Source organism: Notechis scutatus, chromosome 3, assembly GCF_049901735.1.
Source record: "Notechis scutatus isolate UNSWTSFEM ecotype Mainland chromosome 3, rNotScu1.2, whole genome shotgun sequence".
NCBI classification, from domain to species: Eukaryota; Metazoa; Chordata; class Lepidosauria; order Squamata; family Elapidae; genus Notechis; species Notechis scutatus.
Window position 1 is genome coordinate 180196812 of NC_142011.1, and position 25738 is coordinate 180222549.

General features: G+C 35.9%; 1 protein-coding gene across 15 annotated transcripts in view; it reads left to right on the forward strand.

The window, feature by feature from the left end:
* The window catches only part of RALYL (RALY RNA binding protein like), a 231740-nt gene that overhangs the window by 181992 nt on the left and 24010 nt on the right, over positions 1 to 25738 (forward strand). For 12 of the 15 annotated variants that reach the window (XM_087961955.1, XM_087961964.1, XM_087961957.1 and 9 more), the window contains 6 exons: positions 7044 to 7119; positions 10356 to 10388; positions 17284 to 17331; positions 19314 to 19477; positions 19682 to 19795; positions 22201 to 22373. In XM_087961955.1, coding sequence (XP_087818081.1) covers positions 7044 to 7119; positions 10356 to 10388; positions 17284 to 17331; positions 19314 to 19477; positions 19682 to 19795; positions 22201 to 22373 — 608 coding nt within the window. The remainder of the gene's footprint in view (positions 1 to 7043; positions 7120 to 10355; positions 10389 to 17283; positions 17332 to 19313; positions 19478 to 19681; positions 19796 to 22200; positions 22374 to 25738) is intronic. The other 3 variants (XM_087961954.1, XM_087961960.1, XM_087961965.1) reach the window with 1 other exon arrangement.

Genomic DNA, 25738 nt, shown 5'->3' on the forward strand with positions numbered 1-25738 from the left:
ACCAACTGGATTTTTCTCCAGGGAGGATCTACAGAGTTCAAAATCGAGGGAAGAGTTTATTTGCATTAGGCAGATTCCCTACTTCAGATTTTCTTCCCGTAGATAGAGGACAGCAAGGATGTTATGGAGAAAAAAGGACCAATTAGTACTTATATATCCCCTGTCATAAATGATTAATAAAATATAATAACCATAAGTTGGGGGGATCACATAGAAAACATATTAGAAGTGCACAAAAAATTTTTTGATAGTCCATTTCTTATACAGTAATTAACACTGTCTTAAGATTTTCTACCCCAAACAAATTCTAACTTCAGAAACGTAGCTTCACTTAAAATTAGTCAGGATGGCAGTTTTAAATTCTCTTTTATCATATTTGTGTATATCCACTTATCACTATCATCATTGGAAACATATGTATTAATTAATGTCATTTTTAGCTAAGAAATTTATTTATACTTTTATTGTACTTTATAAGGTAAGCTGCCCAAAGTCACGTGGAATTAAGTTCTATAAAATAAAATAAACCTGAACTTTCTTCATTATGTGGTGCAGTTTAGCAGCTCCTCAAGGCCAAGGACTATTCAATATTTAGAAATCGGCAAGGACAATTTTGTGGCCAACAAACCTTCTGTTTTACTGGGACTTTTCTTTTTTACTGTTTAAAAATAAGTTACAAACATGTTTATATAACATGGTAAAACTGGCAGAAGGTTGATTGTATAATTCATAATAGCATGTAAATGATAAACTTTTAAATATGTAAACTTACCAAGCAAGGAAATTGGAACTCTTAAATAATAGAGACAATAATATATCTCAGAGATTTTTTTTCATCAGAAATTGTTCCTGAATTGCTTCTTAGAGAGTTAAGATAACTTTAGCATTTGCAGAAAACAATAATTGGACTTGAATGCTGCCATGATTGTGGAGGGTAATGGTGGGCTTCAAATAATTTAACAACTGGTTAACAGCCCAGTTGCTGAGTGGCAGTAGCCCTGGTGACCGTGGCCTAGTCGGTCTCCTGCACCACCCTGGGAGCAAAAACGGGTCATGGGTGGGTGTTTTCTCCCTCCCTGAGCTCCGGAGGCTTTCCTTGAGCCTCTCCAGGTTCCGGAGGCTCTCTGGAGGCCGGAAAATGTTTTTCATCCTCTGCACAGGCCCTGCACTTACCAAAGTGGGTCATGTGGGGACTTCTGTGAGGGGAGGGACAGCCAGGGGTGGGATTTGCCAGTTTGCCAAACTGGCCATACAATTAATAACCAGTTCGCACAAATAACCAGTTCGCACCCATGCAAACTGGTAGCAGCCCACCCCTGGTAATGGTCAAGTGCTACTAAATTCACTTGACAATTTAGAATAAGAGTAAGGCTACCCTAACTACAGATAAACTACAGATAATTTTAGGATTAATAATGCTGTATTCTTCAGACAATGCTCTAAAGTCTTAGACTGACAGGATTGTAAATTACTTTGGGCAGAGATGTATCATTACAAGACTTGGGTAAGATTGGCTCCTTCACACATAAGCACTTTTTTGTGACTCGCCCATCCTGCCCTATAAGCAGAACATTATCATAGAATATATCTGGGATAACATAAGCCAGTCTCTCCACTAGATATACTCCTTCAATTACATTTACAAAAAGAGAAGTAACCATAATGAAATGAGTAATGAGAATTACAACGTGCGTTTCAGAGAAAATCTTCATTCTTTTCAATTTCCTTGCATAATATATTATTTTCTCAGTTATGCACGGATAATATTTAGTAACTAGGTTGAGGTGACACAGATGTTTGGCAAGGATGAGCAGAATTTGAGGAGAATTTTGTGAGTATTACTATGAGTTGCTGTTGATCACTAAAACTTAGTCATTTCTTAAAGATTTAATAGCAGCAACTGTGTCTTTCTCTAATGGGAGAAAGTAGGCATGAGCTTTCCATGTAAAAGGGTAATTCTGGTGATGAAAATAATATTCTTGAGCTAAATATATGTTCAATGAATCCCTGGCCCTCGGTGCCTCTATTCCTTGAACTGTTCCTTTGCATCTGACTTTAAATGGTACATATTTAAGGTCTAATAAAAGCAAAATAGTTTCATGGAACTTTTTATCTTCCTGTCTGGTACGTACGGTCAGTTATGGGAAATGACTTTTCTTTAATATTTCAGTAGCCCCCACCTCCCCCCCCCCCACCCCCCCCCCGGCCCCCCCCCCCCCCCCCCCCCCCCCCCCCCCCCCCCCCCCCCCCCCCCCCCCCCCCCCCCCCCCCCCCCCCCCCCCCCCCCCCCCCCCCCCCCCCCCCCCCCCCCCCCCCCCCCCCCCCCCCCCCCCCCCCCGGGGGGCCCCCCCCCCCCCCCCCCCCCCCCGCCCGGCCCCCCCGCCCCCCCCCCCGCCCCCCCCCCCCCCCCCCCCCCCCCCCCCCCCCCCCCCCCGGCCCGGGCCCCCCCCCCCCGGGGGGCGGGGGGGGGGGCGGGGGGGGCCCCCCCCCCCCCCCCCGCCCCCCCCCCCCCCCCCCCCCCCCCCCCCCCCCCCCCCCCCCCGGGCCCCCCCCCCCCCCCCCCCCGGCCCCCCCCCCCCCCCCCCCCCCCCCCCCCCCCCCCCCCCCCCCCCCCCCCCTCCCCCCCCCCCCCCCCCCCCCCCCCCCCCCCCTTCTTCCCCCCCCCCCCCCCCCCCCCCCCCCCCCCCCCCCCCCCCCCCCCCCCCCCCCCCCCCCCCCCCCCCCCCCCCCCCCCCCCCCCCCCCCCCCCCCCCCCCCCCCCCCCCCCCCCCCCCCCCCCCCCCCCCCCCCCCCCCCCAAGTTCTTTTGGTAAATTCTCAGAAGCTAAATTTGCAGTTCAAAATATGGATCAGAGCTTGAAATACAGGGATAATTTAGGTGTATTTTGTGGAGACCTTTTCTTGGACGTTGCAATAAATAGTAAAGAGTTCATGCCATCTGGTCTTCTAGTATTGCCAACCATTTATTGTACATTGAGACAGTAAAAAGATTTAAATACAATATATAAACCAATGGCTTACAATTCATAAAATGGTATTGGCTATTAACTGAATATATTGATAAACCTTTCTACTTTCTAAATTTTCAAATTGGAACCTGTTACATCAAATTGTATTAACACCATTTCAATTTAAGCTCTTAAATTCCAGTAGAAAATCCATGCAATTCTGTTATATAGATATCAGAAATACTGTGAAAGATAATCTTGATTTTTTTATTACTCAGTATTTCAAAAACAAATATCTGTTTAGCCAAAAATATGTACACCTTTAATTCAAATAAAATTACATGGTGCAAAAATTTAAGGTAGAAGGTCTCAAAAGCAGGCAATCTGCAGTAAGTTAGTTAGTATTAATTAAAGCTAGTTTCAGCATGGTGAGAACTTCCATATATGTTAAAAAAAAAGGTCCACAATGCCGGGCCATAATTTATGTGATATTAGATGTTTTGTATGTGTATTGCATTAAGTCATATCCATTCTCCAATTAAATGAGGAATTACTTGATGTTTGCATCGTTTGATTTTTTTGTTATTACTGGAATATATTTTAATGTTCTTTCTGATAGGATTTGAAAGGATATCAATAATTAGAGAAATAGTACATAAATATTTGGCCAAATAGTCCAATAGTATTCTTTTAAATGGAGATAATAAAAATCCAGAAAAATATCAACACAACAAAGCAGTTAAAAACAGGTATTTTGAAATATTTTGGGGATAAAAGGATTACATATATTGTTTTATTTCATATCATGCAAAAACATATACTCCAGTCCATGATGTAAACTGCAGAAGACTCCCTTCCACAGTGTAGGCCAACACTTAAGTTATTCCAAACCCAAGTATAGGTAGCATTGTTAAAACTGGACAGCAAAACACAGAAATGAATGGAGTCATCATTGTCAAAGAAAACCGGAGTTAAATACATTACAAAATGAAGATGAGAGGCTCTCAAGAAATCAACATGACCGAAGCTCTTGTGTACAATATTTTATGAAAATTGAAAGAAAGACACAAAAAGAAGGCATTGTTACTGAGCAAAATTCTCCAGGCATCACCTATGTTTTCCATATTATTTGTGGAATTGTACCATAGGTCTTGTTGGCCTTCTATACTTCAAAAGGGTAATAATGGTGTTTGTAAAATAGTTTACACTTTAAACAACTCTAAAAACAATTCCCAGGCTTATAATTTTTCAACCTCACTATATTTTGTAAAATGTGTCATGTTCTCAATGTCAGTGTTTCTCAACCACTCATCTGATTAGTTCATCATTATATGAAAGAAATGTTGGAAGACATCTAAACTCTGAGGAAATTGTTAAATTTTATTTGACTAATTCAGGAATAAAATCAAAGATATTATGAAGTCTATTAACAGTTTGCCTCATATTGACCCATTAAAATTGGGGCAGGGAATGAAAATTTTATGTTTTCCAGAAGACCTCTGAATTCTGGGAAATCCTTAATATAAATCCTTAATGCCTAAGAATATAAAAATATAATCAAATATTTACTGAAAAAGAATGATTGATATGAGGAAAAATACCAAGTTTAATGCTATGTCTAAAATAGTTTTTCTTCCAATTTCATAAATATTGCATGTTTTCAACATATTACTAAGCCATAAATTTGTATACTGGGAATAAGTGACCTTAAAACTGCCATATTAAAAATCTGTGGAAGGGACCAATTATAATAAAAGGTCACTGGATGAAATTTCCATTGTAATTATGGTACACAAACTCCATATAGATGTCTTGCACAGGTAAAAACATTCCGCTATCATTTATTATAATATTGAGAGAATTGTTAGATTTTTTTTAATGACATAGCTTTAAAATCCTCACAGATATATCTGAGAAGAAGATTTAACCTTCAGTTAACCTTTAAGGTGACAAATTTATTTAAAAGTGCAGTGTATCATATAACTAATTAAATTTACCCTGCAAAAATCTCATTACTGTGTGGCTTTAGTCAAACAAATCCCCCACATAATTTTTAAAAATCATATTTTGATGAGGCAAAATGTCTTTTAGTTAAATGTTCTCTATTTACATATCATACCAACGTTTTTCTTATGTCCAACTCTTCAAACCACATATCAGAATATACATGGAACATACAAAATACAAAGTTCTACCTTATTAATTTATTCAACTTGTATGCCCACCCAACTCACAAATGACTTTGGACAGTTTGCAACCAAATTAAAAACAATATAAACAGGGTATATCAAAGACAAACAAAACAAATTGGTGACTGAAAATGTCAATTAGTAGACAATAACATAAAGCAATATCTTATGTAGAGCAAATTAGGACATCGATCCAATCTAACAGAAGGAGACTAAACCTCTTATTTCAGGGATAACAATAACTAATATGCAAAGTAGTTGTACATATTAACAATAGAAATGTGAAGAATCAAAACCAGATAAATTGGGGGTAGATAAATGAAAAATGAAGAAGTTCAGAAAGAGAAAATTCAAATGAAATGTTTTCTTTTAGAACAGGGAGTGCAAGAATAAATTTAAATATAGCAATCTCTTACTGTCCATCAATGTTTTCTAGTGACATGTAATGAGAATCAAAACATATATAGTTCTTATACACAAAGAATAAATCTGTGCAGAAAGCTGAATAAAGACTCAGATTCATATGTTTGTCAAATGTTTGTCTCAGTCTTATAAGGCTTAGAAACTGCAGAAAATGAGATTGAAAAGATCTTATCACTATTGAGTTAAGATGCTATCTACCTATTCCTCATCTGACCTGAACAGTGCTGATTTAAATCTGCTACTTAAATCTTTTCAAAGTTATTTCTGCTGCATAGAAATGTGACATTCATAATAGCCAAGGAAATCATTATTTTGTTCGTCTAGTAATACCTTTGTCTCTTTCTTCATATCACCAACCAGTAGAGAAACACCTACTAATCTGATACTTCTGCATGGATGAAAAAGGTTTCTTAGAGTTCTTCAATATAAAATTCCATTTGTAACCATTAAAAAAATTAAATGAATTCATTTAGTAAATATATATTCAACTAATTTAAACACAACTAATTTAAATTCTTCACGTGATAATGTATATAGATATTATAACTTATTAACTAGACTCACGTGAAATCGTATACTGGTCCAAGTTCTAAAAGAATCAGAGAATGCAACCACAAACTCCACAAATATTAGTTTGAAATTGATTTTCTAATATTTATTTAGTTATTTATTTTATTTTATTTATTTTTGGCTCATTATTCAAAGTGACATAGAAGGAAATTAAGCACCATCTTCATCTCTTTATTTTTTATTTTTCCCCTTTAAAAAAATAATAATAGAAATTTGTGGTTAGAATAATATCAGAGGAATAGATATTAAAGGCTTCCATTTGTTAATTTTGGGAACTCCCTTTAAAAGTTTCTGCTTGTAAGAAAATTATTGTGAGTGATTTATTATGCTGTGATGTTTTATAAGCAAGTGCATAATTATTCTCCCTTATGTGGTTCTCTATCTTTCTCCCCATTTGAAGATAATATTTTCTCTTTGCCAAAAATATTTGTCTGAACAGAACAATAAAAAAGAAGCAAGATAATAATCACACAATTTAGGTCAAAATTATTGACAGGTACAATTTGATGATATAAAGTTCATATATTTATAAAGTGAAAAATAGAGATCCTTATATCTATTAGCTTTCTTCCTCTGAATATTTTATCAAAAATATTTTTTGTCGCTGAATTTTGTGTGAATTTTGGGAAAGGTGACAATGTTGGCAGTCAAATGAAATATCTATAGCACCACTTTCTCCTGGAAACCAAAAGGGATGTTCTGTTTTTTAGGCCAGAAGAACTAGATCTTAAGGTCTGATCTATGCATAAATCAGAATATAGAGTTTGAGAGACCAAAGCAATTTATCTGCAGACAAAGAGCCAACTTGTTCCTACAGTACTCCCTCCATTGTTATACATTATTACATATGATCTCCCTGTCTCTTTCTCTCAATGCTACATTTTAATTTGGGTATGCATCATGCTTATTTTCAGACATTAACATGGCAGGGGAGCCAAAACCATACAGACCTAAGCTGGGAACTAAGCGACCACTTTCTGCTCTCTACAGGTAAGCTATCCAATTGATTAAAAACCTATGAAGTGTTTTTTGAAGTTTTAGTGAATGTTTCTTGGTAAAATATTCACCTTTGTTGAATAACTGACTATTCGGCTACCCGTTGGCAGAGAAGTCTTGCTGGAAATAAATGGTGTCAACTCTTAGCATTCTTTTTTTTTTTTTTTTAGAACTTGCAGCTTGGTTTCAATCCAAAACCTCTCTTGCCATGCTTCTTTCAGCCTTTTTCAGAACTTCTCTACCTAAATCGTATATACAGGGATACCCACTGGCACCATTCCTTTATCCCCTAAAGATTGACATTTCTGTAAACGAACTAGAATTTGGCTGATTTCAAGCAGTAAAGATATGTTTCACAAATTAAATAATAGCAATAGCATTTAGACTTATATATTGCTTCATAATGCTTTATAGCCCTCTCAAAGCAGTTTACAAAGTCAGCATATTGCCCCCCAAAATTTTGGTTCTCATTTTACTGATCTTGAAAGAATGGAAGGCTAAGTAAAATCTTGAGCCAATCAAGATCAAACTCCTGCAGTGGACAGAGTTAGTCTGCAATACTGCATTCTAACCACTGTGCACCATGACTCTTATCTAAATCTTCAACTTCTTGCCACCTGAATGAAATCTCTATGTATGATAGGTTTATCACAGTTGCAGCCACATATAGAGTTCCTCAGATGTTTGAGGCAATGCAATTTCAGTTAATTACTCAGCACCCCAAGCATTTTATGAGATAGGTCAATTCTACATAAGTTTGAACTGCCTGATGGGAGTCTGTTATCTATTTTATCCTACTCATGAGTAGGAGTGGCTCAGACATGTTAAGCAAGAAATAGTGACCAGCTGCCAGTAGCTACTTCTTTCATTTCCTAGACCTCATTTTGCACTTTTCATTTTAGAAGAAAGAATATTTGAGAGCTCATATGAATTATTGGGTCTCCAGACAACTGCTTTTAGTACAGGTTAAAGCTCCCAGGGTTACTGAGTGTCAGAAACAATTTATTTCAATGCAATTTTATATTTAAAAAAGTTCCATGGTTTAGAACAATATACAAAGAAGACCTCTGCTAACCAATGGGCCTCTGTGGTCAGAAGTATTTCAAAAGAGTCTTCCGAGCAGCTATTCTATTAAACTTTCAGGAATGCATCTGTCAGCTTATAACATAATAAACATCCTAGCATCAGATCATTTTATCAACTCTCACATAACTTTGTATTCTAAGTAACCCCTCCCATCTTTTGTAATAAAATAATAATGAAGGTGCTTGAGCAGATGCTCACCATGTTACCCCAGACACATCTTGATCTGATTTCCAGGTTGGATTTGGCATTGATAATTAGACAAACTAATCCATCCAGTGGAGGGAAAAAATAAAATAAGGTATTTATATAATTCTCCTGATATATTTTTTTTCAATACAGTCTTCTCATATACCCTAAATGCGTGCCAATATAATTATGCTTATTATAGATAGAATTCTTTATTGGCCAAGTGTGATTGGACACACAAGGAATTTGTCTTGGTGCAAATACTTGATGCAAATTGTATGGTTACAATTATTACTGAAATATCTATTAAATCAGTTATTATTGTTCCAAACTCAAAAGTATGGCAGATAATTGCTCGATAAAGATGATCCATTACATAGATAAAGGAGAGGACAACAAAACAGGGAAAGGGACTGTTGGTTAAATTCCAGCTCACCCAGTTTCTGCCCAATTCTTTACTCTGTGCTTTACTCTGTAGCTGCTGCCAGAGCCCTGCAAATTCCAGCCTGAACATGGTTAATTGAAAAAGTCAGAGGTCAGATCTGAATCGAGCCAAACTAAAACAGCAAATGAATGTGTTTTTCTCCTCCAGAAAAGGAGAGGCAAATGTGTTTGAGGTCAGAAGCAACTATAGATCAGGTTCCAAAGGAAATAGCAAAAGAAATCGGAAGCAGGCTCTAGCAATTCATGGTTTAGTGCAGTTTCTCAATCCAATATTAATGCTCATTGGGGAATTCTGGGAGTTGAAGTCCACAAGGCTAAAAGTTGCTGAGGTTGAGAAACGCTGGTCTATATTAAAAAGGAGATGGGTAACAATTGCATGAAAATTATGTAGTATTGATGTTCATGAAGAATTCTGAGAAAATTGAGTTTCTGAGTTACCATGGATACTACATGCATAAATATCATTCTAAGAGCATACACTCTTCCATATACCAGTTTGACTTCAACATTTTTATTTTAGCTTCAAAGCACTGAATTACTAATTTAAAGATCAATTTAAATGAAAGGCCAATAGATAATTGTGTTCCTCCCTTGCTTAACATTTTTTTTAAATAATTTACTGTATCACCACAAATGTCTCGAAACCATTTACACTCAAAGAGGGTCAAACTGAGGCCAGCCATATTTTGAGCAAATTGAATCTCAGTTCATAAGAATGGATTTCAAACTGTTTTTAATTATAGTTTTATCCACAGGCCATCACACATAAATTATCTCTTCTTTTTTTCCCAGGGAAACACATACCCAGCTGCATTTATTAGCAACCTAGTGAAATCTTATCATTTATATTCATTACGTATTTCTAAAAGTGGTGATTTGATTATCTTCTGGAAAAGTTATTTATTTATATTTTGTTTTCCACCAAAGAGTTCAAGATCTCTCCAACCTCTTTGACCCTCACAATAGTCTAAAGAAATAAATTAGAATATTAGATTGTTTCAAAGTATCCTTCAAAATTAACACCAGATCCTGGATTTTCTTGGTCATAGGTAACAAGTCGTCAGAAAAGATTATTTACACCTCTGCTAGCAAGAAGATAAGGCTTAAATTGTCATTCTGTGGAAAAAATGTTGTGTTTCAGAGAAGGGAGGGAGGGAGGGAGGACTTCCAAACTATAGCTGAGATGGCACCATGGACAAATCAGGGTTAGCACAGTGTGTTTTTCGATAAACTGATCTGGGAAGTGACAGATCTAGCAATGGTAATGATTTATCTCTTGTAAGGGAACTAGACATAAGCTGCTCCTTTCAAAATCATGGTTCTGAAATGAGGAAAGGCACACACTCCAGAATGTTAACTTGGATTATTGGGGTACTGGGCCTTTGTGAGACCTTGAATTGAGACCTGGATATTCTAAGATCTTTATCTTGAGTAGCTACAGCATACAATGTAAACCTTGTGCATTGCATTATTTTTTCAGCAAATTTAACTATTTTTGTTATTTTATTTAACAGACTTGAATCAAAAGAACCGTTCCTTTCTGTTGGGTGAGTAAGAACATTTTGGCTTAATTAAAAAAAAAACTGCATCATTATATATTTCAGTAGCTTTCAGCTCAAAAGGAGTAGTGGTAGTATTTCATTTACTTTTGGAGATCTTCATAATGAATAGAAAAATGTAGAGTATTTGGGGCAGAATATCTTTTTCAGAAATTTTCAGTCCTTATGACCAGATGTTTAACAATCCATAAAACATACTTACAGCCATTGTAAAATGTGCACCCCCTCCACAGTCACATGTCTGCATTTTGGACACTTGGCAATTAGCTTGCATTTACATCTGATTGCAGCATTCTATAGTCATGTGACAGCAAATTGCAGTTGCTGCAACTGATTCACTTAATGACCACCATAAACAGAGTCATAAAATTGGGTCCAGTCAGGTACTTTGATTTGTAACCACCATGATTTATGATAAAAATTCCAGTCGTATGTCAAGGAATACCTATATGTATAATCAGTACAATATCATTTCCCATTGCTTACTTGTCTAAAAAATAGTCTTATCAAAGAATCAAGATCCTGATTATTTATCAGTATTGTTATCACAACTTAAATAACATAAATACCAGATGTCTATGGAGATTCTCAGTAGTCCAGGTCATGGTTGTCCCAAAGGTGCTTTTTCAAGAGCCAACTGGATATTCTGATTTTTCTTTGAAGATGTTTTGCTTCTCATTCAAGAAGCTTCTTCAGCTCTGACTGGATGGTAGGGAATGAAAGGATTTATGCACCTTGCAGACAGCTGGCCATTTGCATTCTTTCAAAGAGTTGTTGAGGCTACCTCGAGGTTTATCTGTGTTGTCCTGCATTCTCATTGTTCCTTGGACAGAAGCCCTAAGACATATAAAAGCGCTTTTCTTGCAGATGATCCTCCAAACAACAAACATTTCAAAGGCAATTTTTCAGTTAAAAAGCTGATCAAAATTCACTACAAATAATCCTCCAATTTAGTTTTGTAAAAAGCAGAATGTCAAATCTGATAATGGTATTGGAAGTTTGTAATTACCAGTAGAGGTAGAGTGGGTGGTTTTTAGGCTTTCTTTTTCACATATATTTTAACTTCTTCTGATGTAGATCTCAAAATAACTATGCTTAAGAATGAAAAAACAACAACAGTCAGACAGATAAAAATACACCAACAGATGCAGTGGAAATATGTTAAATTGAAGTGAGCTAACATACAAGTTAAAAACATTTTCCACCACTTCCAATTTTACTCTTTCCTTTCTTTTCCTTAACAAGGTAATTGTCATCAAATGGACACTTTAACTTTTGGAATAAAATGGTTCTAGAAGAATCTGCAACTTTATACCACTTAATTTTGATTATGTAAATCAGCCTTCTCCAAGTTGATATCTTTACCTTTTTGTGGGTAAAAAAATATCCTGTTAAGGATAAAGTATACATAGTCAGGATGAGATTAGTCCATTTTTGTGTATTTGAAAATCAGTGTTGTTGCATTTTTAATGGGTTTCAGCTTTAATCCTATACCACTAAAAGAATTGAATTGTCATTTTAGAGTAGCCTTTTGTAATCATATGCTATCCAGTTGTAATGGATTTAGTTCCCAAAGGCCATACTAGCTAACTAAAATTTATGGCAATTGAACTTCAACACACCTGGAGGACACAAAGTTGGAAGACTGTAACAGGAAAGAATATGACAAATTTTCACAAGAGGATCATGCCTCTATCTTTCTTAAAAAACTCATCTAGTATTGCTGTAAAAGATGCACTAAATTTCAGATTTTAAGACAGAGCTCAGATTCTGTTATTTAGGAGTTTCAGAAAATTCATCGTAAAATATCACATACGCTTCCCCCACCTGAGTGCAAACATAGTATAATTTTTTTCTTTGATCATGTCAACTGGATAATTAATTGAATTGGGAAAACTGTCCAATATATACCATTTGGAAAAACAGTAATATAACTTGTGAAGTTATAGTAGTAATAATGCCATCAATATGAAATAATAATTAGACTATGCCAGCTCTTAGCATCATTGGCCTATTTCTTGGAAAACAGCTGCTACTCTTAAGCATCCTTCATGTAATTTTCTTATACATATGTTTGCTTACTTTTTATATCATTAGGTAGCACCCCTCTAGCTGAGCTGAGATTTAATTTTCCAGCTTGATTGGGAATTCCAGGAACAGCATCTCCAAGTAATTAAACTTTACCAAGGAGCAAAGGCAATAGCAAAAAGCTACTGTTTTCAGAAAAATTCTTGCTTTCCTGTAACATGAAATTCTAAGATCTTAAGCCTCAAAGACCCTCAGGACTTCCCTGCTGGTGGCAAAGCCTTTCTGATATCTACTCATCTCCCATCATGCCTATATTTCCCAAAAATTGAGTCATTAAGACCAATTAGGAGAAGCAAAGAGTGACAAACAAACTGCCAAACTGTATACTTTGCCTCAAGAAGCCCAGGACATGCTGAAAATCCCATTGATGCTCCTGCAATAGCACATTTTAGGCCTATAAAAAATGAAGACAGGGAAAACCTCAAAGACCCAGAGGTCAAGATAATGGCAGTGCAACCTTTGTCTGAAATCTTTGGAAGAAGAAATTGATTTATCTGTTTGGTCTAGAGCAGGGGTCCCTGGTCTATGGACCAGCTCCAGGCTGCACATGCCAGAAACTGGGCCATGCAAACAAGTGAAGTTGCATCCGCAGGATGCAGGTAGCATGCTAAACAATGCCTCCTCCAATCCATGGAAAAAGCTCTCTCCATAGAATGAATCTCTGGTGCCCAAAAGGTTGTGAGCCACTGGTCTAGAGGAAGGAACTTCTGCTCCATCATCAAAATCCTAAATTTCCTATGGGTGGATATTCAGAAGTTATAACCAAGCATCTTTCACAGAGAGGTGCCACCCTCTCCTCAGTCCTAGCCCCAGTGAGAGAAACTTAGCCCAACCTTAGTCAAAAGAGCCAGAACCTAAAGTACAACAGTATGCCAGGCACATACTTTTTATACCAGGAATAAACAGCTTCATAAATTACTGTAGTCAGTGTTGCACATTTCTATTTTCTCTTTCTCTCAGTTGTAACAACTCATGCGTTAGACATCCTTAGGCTTTACTGTGGCTTCAGTTTCAAACATTCTCGTTATTATCTTGATGGGTTTCATTTGATGGCAGTCCATTTTCTCTGAATGCAGAATTTTCCTAAATAGTTTTTATGCCATAGTATGAGAATATTATCTTTTTCCTGCTTGAAATAGAAATGTACAGTTTTGCAAAATTTAGTCTGGGGTAATTGCAGATCTTTGTCATGAGCAAAATAATACAGTGAGCAGTACATTGCATGATTGTAGATGAATTAATAATTTTCATGTCTCTGATCCTCATAGAATCCTTTATGTGAATGTTTAATCAGGTGCAAGAACTAAATAGTGCAAAACAAATGAGACTTTCCTTACGTTTGGAAAGATTCATGTTTCACTTTATCATATGTCCATTCATTACAACTATTAGCTTGTTGCAAATTAAGTGCTATTTATCATTGGCAGCAAAAACAATCAAGATTTATGTAACTTTTAACAAATTTATCGTATATATGTGTGTGTGTGTGTGTGTGTGTGTGTTTTCTTAAGTTTTCGTGAGTACTTACATGTATGGTATTAAGCTTTGTTCGGGTATTTTCCCACGTCATTATAGTTATGCTTTTAAAGTTGTAGCAACGTTTCGGCAGAATCTCATCTGCCATCATCAGGCTTCTGTATAGTGTTCATCTGATGGCAGATGAGATTCTGCCGAAACGTTGCTACAACTTTAAAAGCATAACTATAATGACGTGGGAAAATACCTGAACAAAGCTGAATACCATACACACACACACACACACACACACACACACACACACACACACACACACATACATACACATACACACATATATATACATACATATACATACATATATACATAGGTTGACTTATGCAGGACTATATCCAATTAATTTTTGTCCCTAAGAGAGCATTTTTCATTAGAATTATTCATTTCTCTATAATCCTTTTACATGCAGAGTAGGAAATTGGGGACTATTGAAAGCAAATTGAGATGGGACTGGAAATGGCACAGGAAAGAAAGAAAAGAAAAATTCTATATAAAAGGAAGATTGATCACACATTATTGGATTTTATTTGTTGCATTTCTCCCTTCCTCCATTGCAGTTCCATGCCAACTGTCTTCTTCCCATCCAAAAGTTATAAGGGTAGAAATCTACCAACATACAGAGCCTGGGAGTTGCCACTTGGCCCAGTTCAAAGTTGAAAAGCTCAGGAAAGGATCTAGCTAAGTAACAGGAGGTTGCTACAGCAACAAAATCTTTAACTTGCTTGTATCTCCCAATTCCACATAGAACACCTCACATCCAGCCACCTTTGAAAGAACAGATGTAGACAGCATCTTTTTTTCACAGAATTGTCTATGAATTTTATCCACAGCTAAGAAAAATAGTCAAAAGAGTTCAGTAAAATATAAAACAACATTTTCTAAGGTATGAATCTAAAGGCGGTTTTGTGTATTTACTGATAATGGAAAGAAGTTTGTCATCCTAGTGCAACAAAAGAAGTCTGGTCTGCAGTGATACTTGACTGTCCATGCACTAGTCAACCAGGTCAGGAATAGTTAACATTTGGGTGGAAATCCAAGAAATCCAGGAAGACAGAAAACATCCTGGAAGAAGGCAGTGACAAAGTACTTTGGTGCATGGATGTATTTCTGCAGTCTCCAGAAGCTGAGCCCAACCTAAAGGAGACTTTAATGAATATTATTACATCACCTTGCTTTATAGTAATAATAGGAGAAAAGACTCATGTTAGTCAGTTGCTGGCTGAATTGAACTTTTTTTCCCATCCTTGTTTGCCTATGCTTACACTATTTCTCATTTTATGATTTTAAGGTTGTCAGAGTTTAGGACAGGAAAATTAGCTAAAAAGAGGTGACTGCTGTAGATGAGATGGGATAAATACCATTTTCTGGTAGTATGGAAAATAGAAAATATTGTCATATTTGTGAACTTACTGTATGTGCATTTAAGCAAACTTATTCTAAGTAACTTTTTCTGTGTACAAGGAAGCTTCCACTTGAATCTGCATAAAATGAATGTCTTTTTAAAAAGATTATTCTGTGTTTTAAAAAATAGCAATAGTAGGCATTCTTCTACAAGTTTTCTACTTGGCCAAAATTGGTATTGAAGAGAAGAGATAAAAATTCTAATTCCTACCGCATGAGTGAATTAAGGCTGAAACAAACTGTATGGAACATTCAGTAACCAATTTGTTTGAAATTAAATCATAAACATTTGTAGGGCTTTGAGGGTGTAAAGACAAAAGATAAAATCTATGTCATAACACAAACATTGTGACTTGCATACTTGTGTCTGGTGTCAAGTTGTAAGTATATAATTGTGGCATTTGTGTGCTGATGTCACCAGGTACACATCATTTTGGCAACAGTTGCTGTAGAATATACAATATATATACAGGCTGTGAAACCTGTCTACAAATAAAAGGGACAATTCCACATAGCAATAGCCTAAGGAACTCAACATTTTTAAATTAAAAGAATTCAATACAGTAATCATTCCATAAGAAATAAGGAGGTTGCATGTGTCTCTTATTATATACAATAACATAGACTGTAAATTGCATATGAATGTGAATTAGGCAAATAATGCATCATATTATGCCAGTGGAACAGTCTCTATCTATTATGAATCAGAAAAATTTCCATCTTCAGTTTTCAACTTTTTCACCTACTCCTTCCTTATTTTTCTTATTTTCTATTTTCATTACCATGGAAAGAGAGGAGTGAGGATGCGAGTGATCCAACAGGATTTTTCAAAAGAAAAGAAAATGATTCATTTTGAAAGTTCATACTATTAGTTTGTTTTTGTTATTCATGTGTTTACCATTTGGCTTATATATCAAGACCACACAACAAATATTTTTGTTTGATATAAAAGTAAGGGATTATTTGATGCCTAGACATTCATATCGAGAAAAATGACCTGATCTCTGCTCCCCACTATAGCTCGGGTGAATTTCAGAAACATTTTCCTGATATTTGGCAGGCTTTCAAGAACAACTTTTTAAATATGGTAGACGAGGGAGAGAATCGAGGCAAATATTTCTGCATGAGTCACATGTTTTCAGGGAAGTGGGGTTTGATACAACTCAAGCTTAAAATACCCATGCACCTTAACTTCAATTTGATTTTTACAATTCTATTTGAATTTATTATTGGATTCTGTCTAGCAGGGGGTAAAGAAAATAAAATCCAAAAGCTTCCTCTGGCTGGGACACTGTCATGAAACATTAAAAACATTAAAAAAAATAATGATCACATGACCATAACCACAACTTTCTAAAACGTCATTTTCTTGGGAGTCATGGGTCTCAGATTTTGGACATATTTATATATTAGACCATATGAACCATTTTTGGTTTAAAAAATTGTTGTCCTATCATTTCATCTAATTAAAGATTATGCCAACAAGTTTTATTAGTATATAAACAAAATATAGGATATTACTTCTATTTTTATTTTAAAAATTAGATTCCACCCCTCCCTGCTATTATTTTTTTTAATAATTATCTCAAGGTGGCAAGCATATCTAATTCTCCTTTCTCCTATTTTCCCACCTGTGAAGTCAGGTGTGTTGAGAACAAGTGACTGGGCCAAAGTCACCCAGAAAGCTTTCATGCCTGAGATGGGATTAGAACTCATATTCTCCGGGTTTCTAGCCTGGTGCCTTAACTATAAGACCAAACTGAGATATAAATTATTATTGTGATTCATGCCTTACAAATTATTATTAACTAGTATAATTTGCCTCATCTCTTCATGGGATTTTTCTTTGCTCTTCTTGCAGTGGTTATGTCTTTGATTATGATTATTACAGAGATGATTTCTACAGTCGGTATGTGTACCTTTGTTCCTGTCTTTGCATATATGAACTGCATTTTTATTTATTATAAGAGGTTGGGGAAAGGGCATTGGTTTTCTCAGAAAACATCAGGAATTGTGGGAAAATTGAACTGAGTCAATAGGAAAGGCTTTTTAGATAGATCCTTTAGATCAGGGGTGTCAAACTCAAGGCCTGCAGGCCAGATCCGGCCTGTGGGATGCTTAGATCTGGCCCATGGGGCTGCCCTGGAAACAGCAAAGTGGCAGCCTGCAGTGGCTCTGCTAGCGAAAACGAAGCTTGGGATGGCTGCACACAGGTTCCATTTTTTGCTGCATTGGCCTCCTGCAGCCCTCTTGGCCCCCTGAACTCACTGGCAAAGGGCTGCAGGAGGCCATCGTGGCCGAAAATGGGGCCCAGGAGCCCGTTTTCATTGCAGAGCACTCAGACCAGCACAGACACCCCCAACATGAGTGACATCATACTGGCCATGCCCACACAGGCCCCGAGGTCAAACACAACCCTGAAGTGGCCCTCAATGAAATCGAGTTTGACACCCTTGTTTTTAGATGAAAGGATAAGCTTGCTTTAATGCATATGTTGATGTACATTTTTAATAGTCTTAATTACAGTTAAGTTTAAATATTCTTAAATTAAATACTTATAGTTAGTTACTTATATGGAAAACAGTTTTTGTCAGTTTAATAAGCTGTCAGCTGTTGTTGTTTTACCTTTTGGACTAGGTTTTCACTCAGCCAAGTTCTCCTAGCCATGAACAGAACTGCAGAGCTTTGCTGGTAGTTGTGCTGGGAACTCTGCGTGCATATAAATATTAGTACAGAATATTAGTACTATTATAGAAAAAGACAAGCCAGGCTACTTAGATATATTGCAAAATTTTTCAAACACACACTACAAATCAGAAATACAGTATTTCTGTATTGGCATCTCCTGTTGATTTTTCATATATATGTAAATCATTTGGGGGCATGTTTACCGATAAACAATTCTAACTTATCCAAGGAACGTATGCACAGAATTATGCATGTTTATCTAATGACAACCATATATTTGGACTAGGTTTTCACTCAGCCAAGTTCTCCTAGCCATGAACAGAACTGCAGAGCTTTGCTGGTAGTTGTGCTGGGAACTCTGCGTGCATATAAATATTAGTACAGAATATTAGTACTATTATAGAAAAAGACAAGCCAGGCTACTTAGATATATTGCAAAATTTTTCAAACATACACTACAAATCAGAAATACAGTATTTCTATATTGGCATCTCCTGTTGATTTTTCATATATATGTAAATCATTTGGAGGCATGTTTACCGATAAGCAATTCTAACTTGTCCAAGGAACGTATGCACAGAATTATGCATGTTTATCTAATGACAACCATATATTTAAAACGAATATGATTTGTAGTTGATTGTACAATATAAGTGCACAGAATATTTTTTATTCCCATAAACAGTTAAAATTTGGTTAGAAGTTAATGGGATTGTATCAAGGAAAGACGTTTATCATTCTCCAAAATACTTGAAGTTCTTATTATTCTCTTTGTGAGTTAGACATACTTCTGTTAATTTGTGAATATGTTTCAGCTTAGCTATGTCCTCTTTATATGTAGAGATATTATGGAAGGCCATGATGTCTGAGAGTACTGGGAATTGTAGTCTAAATATATCTGCAAGGGAAAGTAGAGTTTAATACTTTCATAATTAGTTGGCTGAAATAAAATTATGTAGATAAAATGTTCACTTATGGTAAAGTCAGTTTAGTAATGATGTTCTTCATTACTAAAACAGCAACATATTGACTGTAATGAAATATAAATATGCTTATTGATGAACTCTTGAAATCTAATTTAACTAACCCTTTTGAGATTTTGGAGGTCAGAATCCTAATAAGAAAGAGCAGAATTTAGTATGCAAAATCTAACATAAAATTACAATTGAACATTATGAAGCCTCTGTTTCTATTTCTCTTAAGGTTATTTGATTACCACAGCCGGGTTCCTGCCCCACCTCGTGCTGTGATTCCGTTGAAACGCCCACGAGTAACAGTCACAGCAACTCGCAGAGGAAAAGGAGTCTTCTCCATGAAAGGGACATCAAGGTCTATATCAAGTGGAGCTTCTTCATCAGGATCAAAATGTGAGTTCAAACCTACATTGTGAACTAACTTGTTTAGTTTTAAAAATAACCAAGGCTAATTAGATGTGTAGGTGACTATCCTCCTCCCAAAAATGTTTATTTTATTAGCAGTGTATTCTTTACTTAATAGAAGATGTGTTCTTCCTAAAAGAAATAATATTATACCATTTTATTATTGTCATTCTATTCTTTTTTCATTTTCAGTGAAATCAGATGAATTGCAGACAATCAAGAAGGAATTAACGCAGATCAAAACAAAAATTGATTCTTTGCTAGGGAGACTGGAGAAGATTGAAAAGCAGCAGAAAGCTCAATCAGGTACAAGAAAATTGCCTATAACTCTTAGTAACTCATTAAAACATGAATTAATCCACTGTAAAATCAATGATATTGTCATTCAAGGTTGGTGGTGGGTAAATAAAAGTGTTTAAGTTCTGAAATTTTGAGTTTAAGTTAAGGTTTTTAAGTTTTCCTCAATTTTAGATTTAGATGTAAATCTAAAAATTGAAGAAAACCTTAAAAATTCTTATTCATGATCCACCAGTTAAAACTAAATTCAAAAGGCAATTTATTTTGAAACTTGGCTATCTGAAACATTTTAGCATGCTTTAAAATTTGTAAGGAATATGCCAAGGGAATGGAGGAAAGGACAGTCATACTTTTTGCATCATGTAGTAAATATATGAACGAAGGCAAATATATGTTTCCCGTTGCAGAATCCAATTGTCAGCGTTCTAAGTAACTCACCCATTGAAAGCAGAACTCCAAGGAGGTAGATTGCTCAAAGAACATGTTTATTGGATACATCATATCGACACAGCAAGTGAAACCCAACTCTAAAAGTTTCCAGGGTTTTCACCTAATTAAGAGTCAAAATCGCCCCTCCCAGGTGTCACCTGTCACATTGTCCAATTAATATAGCTGGCAGGCTTCTCTCCTCCTTCAACAGCCACCTGCTATGATGACCTTGGTTCCCACATGAAAACTTTTTGTTTTGACCATTAGGTGGGCTATCTACTTCTCCCCTCCCTTCCCCCTCTCAGCTTTCATGGCAGCTATGAGGCAGCACAAGATGGCTTCAGCCAGGTTTGCTTCAGCATTAACACCAATCTGGATCAAACACCGGGACTAAAGGTTTAGACTTCCAAGCTTTTGGACTGGTGCTGGAGCCCATCCTAAATGATTTTTTTTCTCGCCAGAATTTTTCAGCATGAGTCTGAAAGCTCAGAAGACTAAACCTCTGGTGAGAGAGAACTAACAATGAAAGTCCAGTTTTCCTATGATGCAGATTATATGTACAGTAGATCCAATCTGAGTTGGTCACCAGGACCAGAGGTTTAGTTTTCCAGGCTGGAGTCTTCAGACTTGTGTTGGATCCCTTCCTCAGGGAACTTCTCTCTCACCAGAATGCTTCAGAATGAGAATGTTCTGGTGAGAGAAAAGTTTCCTGAGGATGGGCTCCAACACAAGTCAAAAGGCTACAGCTTGCAAGACTAAACCTCTGGTCCTGGTGACTGACACACATTGGATGTATTTATAACCCACATTGCAGGAAAACTGTAGTTTTATTGAGTATTCTTTTGAATAGAGGGAGGCAGTATTTAAACTGATTCATGAAACTGATTGAGTCAAGAAGACTCAAGATTTCATGACAGGCCAGTCCTTCAATAGGGTTTCTCCAAAACATTTGTCTGTTTCTTCTGCTTATTTCATATTAAATCTCGATTCACTGGAGTTCCCATCTAGTTAGACACACATGTAATGTTAATGTGATCTCCCTCTTTACAAAAAAAAGAGCATAGAATGTCTTGTACATTTTTGAATCAATGCCTATTGAACTTTTTGCAAGACAATGTAAAAAAATGTTCTGTTGTCCAGTTGAATTAAAAATGGGAATAAATTGGCTAAATAATTCGACAGTATAAAATAAAATGGAAAGAGAGAAAGAATGAAAGAAATATCCAAAAGTGAAACAGTTCACAATTAAAACTAAATAAGGTATCTTTATGCATTCTTTACTGAAATCTGTAACTCAGTGTCTCTTAAAAAATCAATGCCACTTTTAGCAATGGCAACAGCTGTAATAGACAACACGAGGACTTTATTTTTTTATTTTTTTGCAATGGATATTCAAAGATTTTGAATTGCTCCAAAATAAAAAAGTAATTTTAAAACAGAAATTTCAGAGCAAATAAAATGGCAAAATTCCTTTATTATAGAATAAGCCCATGCTTATAGAGCTTATTTAAAATAGATCTTTTCTAAGAAGTTACTCTGTAGTCACCATTCTCATTCTTAGGACACCAAATTGCTCAATAACTTTTTTTGTACTATCTTATTTTATTCCCAACCATTTATTCATGGCAGTTAACAGAATTGTTTTCCTTTGGACTAGATTTAATCAGAATATTATACAATTTTTCACCAAAGCTCATCTCTGGTTCTCTATTATCACTGTTCATATTGGTATGAATGATTATTCTATACTATCCACTTGTTATCTCAACTTTCATTGTTTCCAGATGACGAGAATGGATCTCTATACTAACATATTGTCTACTCCCTTCTATTAAATCAATGTCTTATAAGTTAATTAACTATGTGGTTTAATTGATAAATGTGCTACTAATTATTTGATTTGTCCTTTGTTCTGTTTTTAATAATCCATAAATGTTGTGATAATGCCATGCAAGTGGAATTATATGGTAATTTGTATATTCCAGAAATCCAAAAGAAGCAAATAGAAGACAGTGTAGAGTTGATCCAAGAAGAATGCATATCAGAGAATGCTGACAACTCAACAGAAGAGCCTATTGAAGGAGGGCTGGATGGGGACGGAGAAGAAATGACAGACGGGATAGAGGAAGATTTTGATGATGATGGCAGTAATGAGCTGGTAAGGAATTACAAGTGTCCTGTGTACAGTAAAGAAAAGGGGAATCAGAATAACAAGAGGTGGCTATCATATTCCATCTTCCAATTTAATCTACAGTAACAGAGTGATTATAACCACTGTTAATAAACATTCTCTGAATATCCAGAATACATAAAGGCACTTTTTGTTGCTTTATAATCTCCATTTTAAGGTAATAGGAAATGAATTTTATACCTTTAATGCAACAATTCTTACCAGGATAGGGTTTTCAAGCATTATTCCAAAGGTTAAGTAAATAATTACTATTATCTTCCTTCAGAAAAGGTCACTGCTATGGATAATTCTTCTAAAACTTCTAACCTAACCCAGAAATTGCATCTCTGCTGAATAAATCAAATAAGTGCTTAAGTTTACTATAATGCCAATAAGTGAATAAATCAAATAAGTGCTTAAGTTTACTATAATTCCAATAAATACTTTGGGATAAATCAAACTAATTTTTAAATTCTGTGTGATATTAAAATGGCTTCCTTAGATGTAAGTTGAACCAAAGTAACCTTGTATCAGGTCTAGTTCACACTAAAATTTATTTTTAAACTAATATTATTCCATAGCAGAGGTTTTCACAAGTAACCATGAAAACATATTTTATATATTGTATGTGTCCTGCAAAATTAAAAGTGAGCAAACAGCCATTCAAATAATCAGGATTTCAGTAAGGTCAATAATATCTCTTGAACTGAAGAGCTAAGAGGAGTTAAGTTCTAAGATTCTTATTCCAAAACTAGCATAAAACACCCAGAGTCACAGGGAGTTGGTCAGCATATTAACTTAAAATATTATTATTAATGATAAATCTGAAAAATGTGGAAAATTAAATGCACATTTGTCACCTGATACCTATAATGTATATAATATACTCTCAAGATGTGTTGTCAAACTTGAAAATTAATTTAAAAAAAATAATGATGGAATAAATTTGGTGAAATATAAATTAAACTTTCTCTCAAAATATAAATTAACTTTCAAAATATATTCATTGCAGTCACATATTTCTTATACAAAATGCTCAGAGGAATTCTGAGCCGTCTGTCTATCTGCAACAAAAGAGGGGATGAGTATAGAGCTTCCCATAAAGTGCTTTTAAATAGAAGAAAGGTTTGAAATTACAAATCATTGCATTCCTCTGCCACCTTCTCCTCCTACCCATGTTTTGTAGTTTGTTATCTGCAGCACCCAGGCACCCTGAATCATTCACAAAGCGCTGAGGTTTGATTTTATGCTATTTCCTATAGACCCTGCTTTGCCTCATTAAACTGTAGATTTGCCTCTATTCAAAATTTAGGTTCAGCCAAATCCAACACGCGTTGCCATCTTATTGATGGCCAAAGAAAGCCTGCAATGTAATCAGTATCTTTGGAATAAAGGGAAATTACATACAGAGATTTGGGAGTTGTGGGTGAGTGTATGTTTGAGAATAATGTGCTTAGTTTTACATCATAATTATTACTTCCAATCAAATGTCTGCATTTTTTCCCCTTCTCCAACAAAGTCGTTTTATGGAACTCTCCAAATTTGTAAACCTTTTCAATAAGAAAAGAAAGCAAGTTGGCCAAAAGGAAGTGATAAAGGGGTGATACTTTTCTACCACACTGACCTTGCCTTCTAAATAATGTATGGAGGTGCCAAAAGCAAGAGTGGACCAATGAGAGGAATTAATAGTGTGAGCTGGACAAAGAACTAAACAGGGGAGCATCTCACACCTGTCCTAAGCAATCCTGTTTATTGATAATGTGATTTAGTGACACATCAACACTTGGTGGCAATAATTAAGGAGGCACCAAAATACAGAAGGAAATGGTGGAATCTGTTCCTTATTTGTGCATCTTAAATGTATAAGGCTGTCATAGGCAGAACTACAATTAGCTTTATGGAATAGCAGTCATATGGCTTCTGCTTCTGAATAAGGATAGGCTTATGTTCCTTTTCTCTTGTGAATTATTGCTGACAGCAAAAAACAGCACATAAAATAGTTCAGCAAGGTCATCTCTTACCTCCGTGAATAGCTGGAACCATTTTATAGCTATAGGAGAAGTAAAACACAAGAGTCATCAGATTTTGTAACCTATGATGTGCACTATGCCTATGCATTGTTAATGTGATTCTGAAAAAAAGCAAAAAGATTCTCTTTAAAGAGTTTTTCAGGGGCAATTTGTTGCATGGAAAGGACAAAGATCAACTGAACAGATAAAAACAACTAGGCAAAGTGGTTTTGTCAAGATACTTTTTTCCAGGGGTGCAGAGTCAATCTGCTGCAATTGTGAAAGAACCTTTGGGAAGCATTCAAATTGCCCTGCAAAATATGAAGAGAGTATGGGGGAATGGATGTACCTTCTACTCCTATTTAGCTATCAATGACAGCATCTGCAGCAAGGGACTGCTGCTATTTGCATCACTTTCATTGTCTCCTACACCAATAGTGCCTTTTCTTTGTCCTGCACCCTCTTTGCTGACTTGTTAGAGAGAGGCAATATTTTATGGATAATACTATTTCAATGCTTGCAGTAACCTTAATAGCAAATTTAATATCCATCATATTTTCCCTCCTGAAAATAGTTTGAAAGCATTTCAATTCCATATTTTAGATAGAGCAAATTAAAGTGTAATGACATATCTGCTTGGGCATAGCTCTTCTGGATTGTGATGAAATTCACTTTCAATTAATGTGTTAAACTGACAGCTGCTGAAAGGGTTTATAGCTAGCTGGAATGTACTACAGATTATTTCCTGAAGATGCTGGATTAAATTTGAAATGAATGTAATGTTTGATTTAACATATAAAAATATGTAGGCTACTGTGATTTCAAATGTCCCTATGTTTTTGAAGTTAACCTTGAAGAAAACGTGTGGCCTTATTGTTTTTCTTTTATTTTGCAGCCATTCTGAATAAAAATATAAAGATATCTCCCTTCTCACTCCACTCTGTCTAGTACATAGACGTAAGCACACACAAAAATGCTGAAGGGAGAAAGATTAGAACTGATGCAATACTAATTCCACTCCCTAGAAAGGATGAAACAGGATGACATCCTCATTTCTCAGTACCCGATTTATTATTATTTTTTAAAGTGAGAAAGCTAGGCTTCTATGCTGCAGCAAAATATTGCTCTGCCTGAAAAGATTTCTGTTCTTAGACGTATAAAATAAGAGAGCTAACTCTATGAAATTAAGAAACAAAGCTGTAAAAAGGATTGTCATGCAAGTATTTAATCTTTTTTTAAAAAGAAGAAAGCTATGTTTCCTTAGATTTGTTTTCTTCCCATTATTTAATTTTAAAAAAATTCAATAAATGTGCTCTCTGTCTCCAATACAAATCTCCACTGAAC